The 14,015-nt window shown below is 38.9% G+C and overlaps 1 protein-coding gene across 1 annotated transcript in view; it reads right to left on the bottom strand.

The window, feature by feature from the left end:
* Positions 1-14,015, bottom strand: part of LRP2 (LDL receptor related protein 2) — a 129,873-nt gene that overhangs the window by 33,521 nt on the left and 82,337 nt on the right. Inside the window, exons 44-54 of the mRNA XM_067299102.1 lie at positions 13,071-13,274; positions 12,426-12,668; positions 10,808-10,933; positions 9,007-9,126; positions 7,754-7,885; positions 6,653-6,854; positions 5,866-6,161; positions 4,815-5,331; positions 2,525-2,677; positions 1,863-2,033; positions 306-529 (exon numbers count right to left, since the gene is read on the bottom strand). Coding sequence (XP_067155203.1) covers positions 306-529; positions 1,863-2,033; positions 2,525-2,677; positions 4,815-5,331; positions 5,866-6,161; positions 6,653-6,854; positions 7,754-7,885; positions 9,007-9,126; positions 10,808-10,933; positions 12,426-12,668; positions 13,071-13,274 — 2,388 coding nt within the window. The remainder of the gene's footprint in view (positions 1-305; positions 530-1,862; positions 2,034-2,524; positions 2,678-4,814; positions 5,332-5,865; positions 6,162-6,652; positions 6,855-7,753; positions 7,886-9,006; positions 9,127-10,807; positions 10,934-12,425; positions 12,669-13,070; positions 13,275-14,015) is intronic.

Raw genomic sequence — 14,015 nt, 5'->3', positions numbered from 1 at the left:
AACAAAACCTAGATAATTAGGCACTCGGAGAGAGAAATATGTATGATCCTATATATAAGAAACACCTACTACTGAGTTGTGATGTTTTAGAAACTAGTTTGAAGCTATGCATTTCCAGTCTGATTCTACTTTATCAGCTAATTAAAGAAAAGACCATTTATATATGTAAAGTAAGGACCTAAATTTATTCTGTGCCTTTTATTCCCCTCAGCAAAGGCAAAAGCAGAGTGCACTCAGCACCCTTTACAATTAGTCTCCAGATAAAAGTTAACCCTCTAAATGCAAATCTAAATCTGTTTTCTCACCAAATGGCTGTCTGTATGGATGGTAGACATGGATGTCAAATGGTCTGTGTGTGGTGTTCACAAGAACAGTCCTGTCTGAACCATCATATTTATTTCCCTTTTCAACAGTTCTTGTGTTCCAATCAGTCCAATATATCGTGTCTTCAAAAATCGTAATTGCAAATGGATGAGGTAAAGTCCCATCATATACTGTGTGACGATGATGTCCATCCAGGTCAGAGTACCTACACAAAGAAAAATATGTGCAAAACACTCAGTAAAAGCTAGAAGATCTTCTCATCTTTACTATATATGTTTACAGTACTTCATTACTGGTGAGCAGGACCAATGCTTAGTTAATGGTGGGATTGCAGCTTCTTTAGTCCCATGTTGGAGCCCTGTCCTCAGTGAATTCATTTAAAGATATGCAGAAAAGTAAAACAGGTTGTATTAGGCAGAGAAATGGAACAGAGAAACATCCACTGAGAGGCAGAGTCCTCCCACAGAAGTTTTGCATATCTGCTGTCTTACAGCAGGTTTATTGCTTTTTTGTCATATGGGAGAGCAGCCCAGATGATTCAGACTGCTAATGATGGGACACTTAAGACAATATGCCTCCTATATTCCTACATTAGTGCCTCCTCTGATAAGGAATTTTTAATAGGATTTTATATTTTTATTATGACCTTGCTGTAAGGGGAAACTATGAAATATGAGACAGAGAGAGACAGAGAGAGACAGAGAGAGACAGAGAGAGACAGAGAGAGACAGAGAGAGACAGAGAGACAGAGAGACAGAGAGACAGAGAGACAGAGAGACAGAGAGACAGAGAGACAGAGAGACAGAGAGAGAGAGAGAGAGACAGAGAGAGAGAGAGAGACAGACAGAGAGAGACAGAGAGAGAGAGAGACAGAGAGAGAGACAGAGAGAGACAGAGAGAGAGAGACAGAGAGAGAGAGAGAGAGACAGAGAGAGAGAGAGAGACAGAGACAGAGAGAGAGAGAGACAGAGAGAGAGAGAGACAGAGAGAGAGAGAGACAGAGAGAGAGAGAGAGACAGAGACAGAGAGAGAGACAGAGACAGAGAGAGAGACAGAGAGAGACAGAGAGAGAGAGAGACAGAGACAGAGAGAGACAGAGAGAGAGAGAGACAGAGAGAGAGAGAGAGACAGAGAGAGAGAGAGAGACAGAGAGAGAGAGAGAGACAGAGAGAGAGAGGGAGACTTACATTTAATTAATCTGTATTTTAAACAGAGCATTTTAAGACTTCAGTGTAGAGAAGGCTCGGTTCAGGTTGTGCACCTCAGCATAGATGAAGTGGCATATTCCAGCACAGACTGTGAATCTTTTTACTTCCATTTCACAAAAAAATGTGAACCACTTCTTTCCATGGGGCCTAGGATGTATATAGGCAATTATGCTACTGATGGCATCTACTGATTCATACCACCTACAACTCTGGTTTCCTATAAAGTCAGCTGGAAGAACTAACTATGGTGCTTACAGCATCTACAAACACTACCACTGCAACCCGATACGAACAATTATTCAGTTTCTTTATTCTTCTCTGTGTACGTACTCAATGTAATTTAGATGGGCATCTGCCCAGTAGAGCTTGTCATTGGTGTAATCTATGGTGAGTCCATTGGGCCATTCTAACTTGGTAGAAATAATCACCGTCTTGTCTTTGCCATCCATGCCCACTCTTCCAATATAGGCTCGATCTGCCCAATCTGTCCAGTAAATCTGTCTGTTCAAATGAATGTTTATAGTTAGAACTGTGCTAAAAATATGCTTAAATAAATATTAGAAGACATATCTTGAATATAGGGTTTTCTGCAGTAAAACTAAAGCAAGGACTGAGGAAGATGAGAAAAAGGTTAATATATTTGTATGTTACTTTAACTACTAGAGCAGACAAGCAGTTGTGTGTGATCACAATCATTTTCAAAGAATGCAACTGGCAGATGCAATGTCTATCAAACTACACACATTTCTATCAACCTTTTTAATTTTGCCATCAAAATTCCTTGTCCACATGGGACCAAATTCCACTTTCAATGGTATCTGAAAGCCCTGCATATATACCTATGAAAGACAAGCTGCTATTTTTCCTAAGTTACAGCTAAGATCTAAGGCCACACAAATCTAAGTGCAGACAGCCAAAATTTTCTTCAGATTTTCAGAGTCATCAGAAGACTAGTCATAAAAGGAAGAAAAAGTGCTCTTGAAATGTCATACCCGTATTTTGGATGAACAACAATTGCTCTGGGGTACTGAAAGCAGAAAGTGTTGTTGGCATCCACACACCGATCCACCAGTTTTTTCCGGAATCTTCCATCAAGTTCAGCAACATAGAGACTATCTTTGTAGGCATCCACCCAGTAGAGTTTTCTGAAATGTGTTAAATTTATATACTCCTATTTATTTGGTTTATTTTATTTCAGAGCTTTTTTCTCCTAGAAGCAATGTATCCACCATAAAGAACAGGCATACTGTTCTGACACCTCTTCTAGACCACGCTCCAGTTTGCCCTTTTCACTCCTGCTCTTCCTGCAGCCATAGTCATTGGTGCCAAATTCAAACTTGCAGTTGCCCAGCAGAGTAATAATGTGCCATTTGCCCATAAATTACTGAGCCTCCCTCTCTTCCCTCCCTCTCCTATCAGCAATGGCAAGCAAAGAGGAAGTGGAAAGCAGACCTGCAGAGCAGTGGATCATGACCAGGGCTGCAAAGTATTGGAGAGAAATACCATCTCTTCCATGCTGTCTCCTCCCATCAGATCAAACAGGTAAAACAGTTGCCAGGTTCTCCTTTGAAAGTTGCTAACTATTGAAATTTGATAGCCTAATTTAAGCTTCACCTAGAATTTTCTAGCACTCCTATTACTTTGCCTAGAATTATCCACAGCTGGAATCAAAGAAAACATTCAAAAATCCCCTGAAAGATACAGTCTCTGCCTACACTGCCCTGACCCGTGCCCTTCCCACCAGGGAGGAGTGGAAAAGTTGCCTCCCCCAACCTGCAGCTTCTGTCATCCTCCAGGCCTCCCCCTGTACTGAAAGTGACTGGAACAATTCATCTACTGTCACACACAGATGGAAGCGTCTGTGTTTCAGTTTGTGCCCGTTGCCTTGCGCCCTGTGGCTCGGCACCACTGAAGAGTCTGGTCCCATCCTCTCGACACCCTCCCTTCAGATACTTGTGCACATTGATAAGATCTCCTCTCAGCCTTCTCTTCTCCAGGCTAAACAGGCCAAGCTCTCTCAGCCTTTCCTCATAAGAGAGATGCTCCAGTCCCCTAATCATCTTTGTAGCCCTTCGCTGGACTTGCTCCAGTAGTGCCACATCCCTCTTGTACTGGGGAGCCCAGAACTGGACGCAGTACTCCAGTTATATCATATATCATATGATATGATATATGTCATATATCTTCCTTCAGCCTCTCTGAAACACCTAACAAAACCTGATTGAAGACATAACTGATGGGAGCTGAATTAATTCAGCACCTGTATTAACAGTGGAGCAGTAGGACCACTTGGACTAAAAATACCTTTTCCTTTCTCACATCTCCATGAATTGCAAATTATTTGGGAATGCTAGGAACATTAATTAGACAAAGGGGTTCAAAAATAAAAACAACTCTATATTCACATATTCATATACAGACACTCTCATATACAGTCCAAATGTGACTTTTTGAGCCAATCTCATTATTTGGAGAGTCTAATTCATGGTATTTGAACTTTTCATGTTGACAGTAATGCACTCAGAGAAAAAAAAGAGCAAATCCTTAGGAAATACCGCCAAGAACACTCTCAGAAAGGGCACTACATAAGGACAGAATCTCTGTGGGAATAAATCAAGCTACCTTATGACACACAGCAGGCAATTAAAAAATGACCAAAATGCAAAGTGCTTTCCAATCACCTAACCCTTATACTGCCCTCCTTACAGCAAGTAAGCTTAGAGCAGTTACAGGTACTTTTTTCAAGAGCAAAAGAAAGATACTCTTCATATTGGTACAGAAGCTAAATTCCATAACTGTTAATTGTTACTAGCTTCACTAGAATCTAGTTACATGGTGTAGCATATTATTTACATACAAAATGAGCCGTGAACCCCAACCCCGGCTAGTGCTAGCATAAGAAGAAAGAGACTAAGCTCCGAATCCCTACCCCATTGCCACATGCAATCCTCTCACCAGCCTGCTTGGCTAGTCCCGTTCAATGACAGTTTCCTAACAAGTCTCTCCCAGGAGTCATATGCACAACATTATCATTGGTGAGACGGTAATTCAGATATAAGCTCAGTATAATAGATATGAGAGCATTAAAACCAGAAGTTTTAGATAATGCAGTAGAAGCTGATAAACTTTTCCAAAGTAGTTCTATACTACTGTATTCACAATCCAAAGATATTCTAGTGCTCTTCCGGAGTTTCATATGAAGGGGGAGAAAGACCCTAAGATAAATTCCCTCATACATCATTTTCTTAGTAGACCAGAAGGACAGAAAAAGTATTTTCTTACCTGCCAATCCAGTCGACAGCGATACCTTCCCCGTTGGGCACATCATCACTTATCACTGTCTCCTTATTTGTTCCATTTAGGAACATTCGTTCAATGACCTTCCTCCCCACATCAATCCAGTACAACCTTTTTTCCACCCTGTCAAAGTCCAGTGCCACCACATTTCTCAGTCCTTGCAAAATGAGAGAGTAAGACTGGCCATCTGTTGTGAGATTTCTCAGATAGTAACGATTGCTAAAAATAAGGTATGGGGAGATATTACTATTTTGTCGGCAACTTTTTCCATCAGGCTCCCGGATATAGCCTGGGGCACACTTACAGATGTAGGAGCCAGCTGTGTTCTCACAAATCTGGCTACATACTGATGGAGTTTCATTACACTCATCTATATCATCACAAGTCCGTTTATCAGACATAAGTTTGTATCCAGGATGGCAAGAACAGTAGAAACTTGTCTGAGTGTCTGTGCAGTCATGATCACACCTACTGATTGAAGGGTCACTGCATTCATTTACACCTGGGGAAGGAAAAGGAATTCTGTTTAAGGAACTGGCTTACTGAGAAAATAGTGCAGTGATTATCCAGTGTATTTTCTCTCCCTCTCCCTCCCTCCCTCCGAAAATTCTGAATATGAATCTGGGCTGGATGTTACAGAGGAGCAAGGAAAAGAATGTCAACCAATATAAATTATTCCAGCTCCTTTGAGGTCTAACACCAAACTCACCAAGTGCAAAATACACACTTATGAAAATGGTACATTTTGTAAATGTAAGGGCAATATATAACAATGTATAAACTATATTTACATTTTATATAATTAACTTGTTTTCATGGCTTGTTAAAATAGTATATAATTAATATGATTTAATTAAAAAATTAATATGATTTAACTAAAATGAAAGATTAGATATATACATTTCTTATAATCCTAAAGACACCTTGGATAGAGAATGTATCATTGTAATTAAACAATTGTCTTAAGAGCTCATTTTTAAAAAGCTGCCTAAGCATTTTAAATGGAATAAGACCATCCAAATAAATCTACACATACCACATCCTTTTTCATCACTATTATCTAAGCAATCATCCAACTGATTGCAGACTTTAACCATTTCAATGCAGTTTCCATTGTCACATTTAAAATGACGGGGAGAGCAAGTTGCTTCTGGTGTACTACAGAGATGTTCCAGCTCATCAGATTCATCACCACAGTCATTATCCCCATCACAGATGTAGGCCTTGAAAATGCAGCGCCCATTCTGACAGGTAAACTGGTGCTGCTGACATGCTTCATAGATGCACCCCCTTTCATCACTGCTGTCACCACAGTCATTCCGTCTGTCACATCTGAAGAATAATGAATACTTTGTTCAATTTTAAGAAGACAGTCACTATAGGGCAGACTGATACACTCACTATCCTGATTTCCAAAGGAACTCAGATATTATTGGCTCCAGTGGGACAGACTTTCAAAAATCAGACCCATATTATACACAGTCTGCTCTTGTGAATTCTGCTCCTATTTCCTTTATCCATTACTGAAAAGAAACCTAATGTATTTGCGCAATCAATCAGAAAAACTGATCAGAATCACCTCAAAAGATAGTACTGGGCCCACAAAAAAGTATTAGAAGCCAATGATGAGCACACAGGATATTAACAAACAAAAAGCGTTTTCAAGTTAAAATTCACCCAGGAAAGTAGAACAGACAAATAATTTAACTATCATATGCAAACCTATTTAACAACTAATTAGTGCAAAAAAAATAAGTTGAATTAGTTTCTTCACTTTAGGCAAATTTTGAAGATTTTCTGCAATGGTTTAAGTATTTACAAACCTGTATGTGTTTCGGATACACAAGCCATTATTACAAGTGAACTCGTTTTCTGTACAAGATCTTCGTGTGCAGTTCTGGTGTTCATCAAAAGCATCACTGCAGTCAGCATCGCCGTCACAGACCCATGCCCGAGGAATGCACCTCCTGAGCGGGGGCCGATTATTGGCACACGTGAACTCTGCTGCTGTGCAGTTGCGGTTTGCTGAAACAAGGCACGTTTGCTGAGTCAGCGAGTTGTACTCCATGTACATAACACCTCCCCCCACCCCCGCCGCCCAGCCTTAATAGCATGCATATGCTCTGCTCCACATGCAGAAACAGATACCACTGTACTCTCTCATATACAAAAGTCATACTCATTCCCGTTAATATTCAGCCAGGTATTGCTCTTCATGGGGGTTGTCTGTGAGCCAAAACACTTTAGGAGTCCTTGGGTAATGCTGGGGCATGCAGAGTTCTGGATCCTGCTGGATTCTCAGCAGAAGCTTTCCATGTGCCAGGCCAGATTTTCTGGCAGCTGAACAGAAATTAGCCCTAGGTTGTCCAATCACCACTTTCTTTGAAGTATTTTGTGCACCAGGGAGCAAACAGAGGGAGCACCACTGAACTGAAATAGGACAAAGACTTCAAGTGTATCCAACCACTGTTAAAGGAATCAAGGAGCAAGATCAGGCTTCCTGGACCTTCTTTCCTTTGTTCACCCTCTGAACAGCCATGCTCTTTTTGCTCACTAACACATAAAGACACTATGTCAAAACCATGTGGATATTAATATGCACAAAAGGTAGTGTGTGATGATCAGTGAACTTCAGACTGCTGAAGGTGCTTTTGTTGCCCAGATTATACAAACAAATCAGGTTATTTACATCTCCATTCCAACTCATCAATTCAAAGATGAGCACTCACAAAATTAGAACTTTTTTTTTTTTAAACAGCAAAATGTAAAATTTTAGTTCACTATAATGAAGCTGAAGGTATAGGAAGAGTGTACCTCATGCTTAATGTGCACCTTTATGGATAGAAAATTTGTCAGAGGTTTTAGAGAAAATGCCTGCAGGTTGAACACAGAAGATGAAGTATCTATTTGGATTAGACACCTACCGCAATTGTGTCTTTGATCCTCATCACTCATATCCCCACAGTCATTATCGCCATCACAGATCCACGTTGCTGGGATACATCTGCCATTATCACACCTGAACTGATCGCTTGAACAAGTCCACACTTGGGGCACTTAAAAATGAACACAATAACTCTGCTTGTTAAACTAACTTGCACTGCCATGATAATCTACTGAGGAAGATTATTTTAGGGAGAAGCTTAGGATACTGAAATGTAGAATAGAAGCTTATATGTAAGAGACTAAATGAAATATTATGTGCTGAGATAAGGAGAACAGCTCCTGTTAATAGCCCAGAGTCTCCCTCCAGGTCAACTATACTAACAGTCACTACAAATACTGTACTGTTTGGATTATCAGGCTGTCAATCTTGTTATACTTCAGAAGTAGCTTGCTCAAGAAACCTGAGACCAGAAAACCAAAATAAGAAGACAGGATTAAAGCTAACATGAATACAGCAGTCAATAAATACATAACGACCCTGATTTAACTATTATTTATGAACTGAGGATCTAAAGTTGATGTAAGCTGCAAGACATCTTCTTAAGCTAAAGGTGCAACTCCAGTAATGTGCAGTGAGCTATCAGCCCTGCTTAAATCATAGAAAAAACTGTTTTGTCTTGTGTTATGCCAATTTTTACAGGGAGGATAATGACTATGTCATAGTATCAATTCCCAGTGATTTCAGTTAGCCTGTTTTCTCTCTCCATGGAAATTACTCTACTTCTCGCTTCTTTCCTCCTTCCCCTGCTTATTACTCTCAGCTTCTGTTGTGTGTACAGGATCTGCTTACTGTAATCCTGTGATTTCCCATCTTGTACTATGTTAAACATGTTCCTCCACATCCTACGCCCCTTTTTTCCTAAATGCAATATTCACACCCCCTTCCTGCACAGCATGACATCTGGTTTCACCTCCAAAACAGTACCACAATACTTGCTACCTCTCATCATTTGATTCACCACCATTACAGTTTTTAAAAGACACAGGAGGTTTTACATCAAGAGTAATCAATTGTGGCAGTTAAGAGGATTCATATTCCACACAGAACCTGTAGTAAAATTACTGACTCAGATACTCAGTGACTCAGATTATTTAAAGCCACTGAATAAACTGCTGAAAATACTTAGTTTCCATCTACAATGGATCCAAGCTTTTGCCTACAAAAGAAACTACTGATTTCCCATAGCCCATTTTGTTCTTCAGTATATACATCTTTTGAGCGTACACTTACCACAAGAGGCAGGTTCATCAGAGCCATCAGCACAGTCTGTTCTTTGATCGCAGTACCAATGAGCAGGAATACAACGTCCCGATGTACAACGAAACTCACTATTTGTGCAAGTCAGTGAGACTGGAAGAAAAAACCTATGCATGACTTCTTTCTTTCTGTTACCCTTCCAACTTGTTTTAAGTTGCTTTTGAATCCATGTTACGCAAAAATATTACAGACCCCAAAAAAGAAAGAGAAAAAATTATGCTAGGAAGGATGTCTTTCCATTGTCTATCTGCAAAGAGTTCTTTGTACAAATTAGCTTGACTTTTCTATGCAAGAATGAACCTAATTCTCTCCTTAGATATACGTATCAGCTTATAAGAGGACAGAATTTGCCATGGAAATAAGATTGCACACAGCAATTATAAATATGCTCTACATTTATATTTGAGACTTGTGCACAAGTAACTGAACAGTCTAGTGTCCTCATTTCTCCAGTGCCCTAATCAGGCAGTAGGAGACATCATGCTTAACAAGCAATCAAAATGGGAAAGTAAGGAAGTAACATCTCATGGCAGATACTGCTTTCCTTGTTCTCCCACTCATTCTTCTTGACTTGCAGGTAGGAATCTTTTCTTAACGCCAGTGAAGAACAGACTGTAACACTGAATAGTTCCAGCCAAGCACTGTGCAAATATTTCTTCTGCATTCTGGCAGAGCCCTTTGAACCTGGTATGTATACTGGGCTTGATAATTTCTTCAGTAGTTACTGATATTTTCCTGTACCATGTGATGGTTCCAAGATACCAAAAAGGACCTAGTCTGGCATTTTGATTGCTCTTATATGTGTCATTAATGATGGACAGTAACATGCTTGCTTAGTAAGATCTTTGGGCTTCTTTCATCCCCCATCCTCCCTTTCTCTCACTCGTTCTTTCCCTTCACTTCTCGATTTAAGGATCAGTAATCCCAGTGCTGCTGGGGACTTAAGCTGTGGAAGGGACAAAGCACACCTTTCATGAGCAGCACAAGACTCACTATGTCTGTATATACAGAGACATTTTCTTTGACACATAGAGGTCAATGCACAAAGTGGCCACATTCAGGTACAAAAATTGAATTCATATTGTAGAAAGATTATGGCATAGTTACTTCAAGACAGGTAACTTCAGGAAAATTAGTGCAAGCAAAAATAATCCAGTCAGGCAGTACTAAAAGTAAATCACTGTCTATAAATCTGTTACATTTTACAAATTGATCCAAGACATTTTTACATGGGACAAGCACTACCTAAAAACAAATGTGTGCACTAGTAAGGAATGCTATTTCATAATTAAGGCTGAGAGAAAACTAGATGCTTTCATACAGTAACTAGAAACTACAATGAAAGATGAAACATATGCTACAGTATATATAGCCACATGAAAGAGCTAAAGGAAACTACATTTGAGACTGTATATAACTTCATTGGATCATAGGAAAAAATAACCTAGTTTTAAAGTTCCAGAAAAAGGTAATTCACTATAACGCTTCAGTTTCAATAACCTTATAAAAATATAAAAGGTACAGACCAGAGTAAGCGAAAAGAATAATCCCTCAAATGGCACATAAAAATGCTGCAAAAAATGATGCTCATTTTTATTAGATAAAAGCACAGTTTAGAGAAATGAGAGGTAATAGTACAGTGTATATGCCTTACAAATCCACAGTATTACAAAAGGGTAGATGTTCTCAGAACGCTCAGGGTCATGTTGAAGGCAAGGAGCAGTGGAATAAATGATTGAAGTGCAGGAAGATAACTGAGGGCCTATTAACTTACCACAGTAAGTAGGGCTCTCATCACTCATATCTCCACAGTCATTATCACCATCGCACAAATATGTTCGAGGTATGCAAATGTTCGTGCTTTGACATTTTGTAAAACCAGATTGGCAAGTGCGCTCCGCTTTAAGAAGGAGAAAAAAAAAAGCAAAAATTATTAAGAGCTTCTTTTTTTTAAATACCACTAAGCTGTATCTCATTGAAAGATATATAACACTGTTAAAGAGAGTCCCATCTGTTGGAACTCCAATTACATTTTTTGGTCATATATGCTTCAGGTATCCAACTGCCAATGATTCATTGTCAGCTGCACCCAAAGGAGACCAAGAGGCTTTAAAATGGCTGAAGTGTATTTAAAACTTCTAGGCCAAGACACCTGCAAAAGTCCTCTTCCCACTGAAAATAATAGCACATTAAAAGCAAAGTAGAATGCTGTGTGTTTTCCTTGCCATTTTCCTCTTCAGTAGTGGATAATCCTGGGTTTCTTTGGAAAATGGAAATTTGAATGAAAATGAAACCCATGAATATATGATGGTAATGAAAATGATACTGAAAATACAAACCATTTTCCTCTCATTTCTGTTCAAATGATATAATGTATTCTTATTGTTCATGCTATATGGAAAAAATTAGGTAATCACTCTTATTGGCAAAAATGCTCACAAAAACATGATTGAAGAAATACATGGCAATACTGGGGGGTGAAGGAATGTAAATTGACATGTATTCACACTGTAATGTCTGCTTTTGCAACGAACTGGTACTGTGTGAATCAGCAGATCAACTATAAATGCCTAATAGAGCAGGAATTCTACAAATTTGGATTTCACTGAGAATAAAAAAAAAGAAGTGAATCACAAGTCATAAATATATTTCAAAAAATCAGTGTGCACACAAAGGTGTAAAAAGCACACTCATCTCTAAATACATTTTCATCACTATTTCTTTAACTCCAGCTATAAATTTTCCATTGAAGGACTTAATACTGGTGGCAAACACATAATTAGCTTAAGTGCATTAGCAATCAATATCAAATTAATTACAGTTTATATTTTTAGGAAAACTAACATATTTCATGTTTTACTGATAACTTTCAGGATGTATAGGGAATATAACTTAAATAAAACAAATATAAACTATGTTTGTAAAATAATCACAGTATTCACTCCTGATGATGAAAATCAGTATAATTAATATAGCATGATACAAAGTTTACAATAAAAATCCAGTGTCAAACTCGAGGCAAATCCTGCAAAAATATAAGCCCTGCATTCAGCTCATCTGAAATAATCCTGTTGAAGTCAATGGGATTACTCACAATACCTAACATTAAGCACTGCATTAGTATTTGTTGGGTCAAGGCAGGCTATTTAAAGTAACAGTCATTACATAAAATTTCACATTACTCAGGAGTATCTTTTAACAATTTAGTCTGCTTCAAAATAATAGAAAACCAAATATGTAATGTAAATGAATAACCTTTTATCCTCTTTACTGATTGTGTCATAATTCTTCACACCCACACACACACCCACACACACACCCCAAAAATTTGCTGCTTCTTTGGTCTAAAGAGTCAGACCCAAATATACAATAGGTAGTTAGGATGAACTTACGGCAATTTCTCTCATCGGATGTGCCGTTATCATAACAGTTGTTTACACCATTGCAGACATACTGAAGAGATATACACCTTCCATTATTGCAAGTAAATTCTGTGTGGGAGTCACAAGTTCGGAACAGGCAGCCAACCTCATCACTGTTGTCTCCACAGTCATTGTAGTGATCACAGCGGTAATAATAGGGTACGCATCGCCCATTGCCACAGGTAAAAGCTGTTGGCTGACAAGTATGAAAAGCTGCAGGAGATAAAAAAGAAGAAGAAAATACATGGATAAAATGTAATCTCAGTTCTCTGACAAAGTAGCAAGTAAAATCACAATACTTCTCTTTTTACCTGCCAGGGCAAACACAGCAGCAAAATGGACTGCATGAAAAGTAAAATACACATTTGAATTAAACAAAGTAGAAATTGGGTATACATGATACAAAGTGAAAACTAAAGTTCTTCTAGATTCTAGAACAAATCAGTTGCCATGCAGACCTCATGATGTAAAACAAAGTCTGGGAGCAGGCAAGGGATCGCTTCTGATCTAAAGCCACATGATGCAAGCCCATGATCATAAAGCCATAAAAGCGATACTGAATATAGTATAGGCAGGACAGAAACTACATCACTTTTTCGTGCGTTAAATGCTTACCACACACATTCTCTAGCTCATCACTGCCATCACCACAATTGTTGTCATTGTTGCATTTCCACCGCTCTGAGATACACCGCCCATTAAGGCACGTGAAGAAACCAGAATCACACCTGGTACCATTATCCACAATACAGTGCTTGTTATTATTGGCTAAATACCAACGGCCTTCGGAGGGGCACTGACATTCTGCACCAGCTGGACCTAAATTTATGTTTGACAGTAAGCAACAACAACAAAAAAACGCAAACATATTTAATATTGATGCTTTAGATAGGCTCCTGTGAAACTGTTCACAGCTATAACACTGGGAAATGTACTGAAATTCTTGTAACTTCTGTAAGATCTATCTGCTTAGATAGAAATGTGGCTATTGAGCCAGATTTTTATCTCAGTTAAGCATATGCAAACTCATTAAAATCCAGAAGAGTTATTTCAGAGTCCAACAGAGGAACTGAGATCAGAACTTGGAGTATCTTAATGTTTGCTTGCTGTCCAAATACTTTCTGGGTGGCAGAAAGACAGCATCTGATGCTTTCAAATATCAGAGCTACATCAGGTGAGGCTTTACCCTCAAAATTAAAACTAGATTTTCAAAACTTCCATGCACTGGACTAACTGATCTTCTCAAAATCAATGAGAAATCAAGTTGTTTTCAGGCAAGACAGATTTTTAAAGGCATTTAAGACACTAAAGATGAAAGCAGCCCATGAATGGGATTTTCCAGAGTCAAGGATCCTAACTCCCAGAAACCCACACCACACTAATCAGCCATGGGGCAGGCATGCTTTTTGGGGAAAACTGCATTCTGGTTTCCTGGTCATCTAGATTAATGACCTGTTGCAGCACTTTGGTTCCCTCCTTGCATGTGCACCCAGGTCTTAAGCTACAAAATGGACAATTATTTCTCACCACAGAGACATAAGTTAGAATCCCAGGAAAAGT

Source organism: Apteryx mantelli, chromosome 6 (genome assembly GCF_036417845.1).
Source record: "Apteryx mantelli isolate bAptMan1 chromosome 6, bAptMan1.hap1, whole genome shotgun sequence".
Taxonomy (NCBI): Eukaryota; Metazoa; Chordata; class Aves; order Apterygiformes; family Apterygidae; genus Apteryx; species Apteryx mantelli.
The sequence above is the reverse complement of the archived record's forward strand: the minus strand, read 5'-3'. Positions and strand labels throughout refer to the sequence as shown.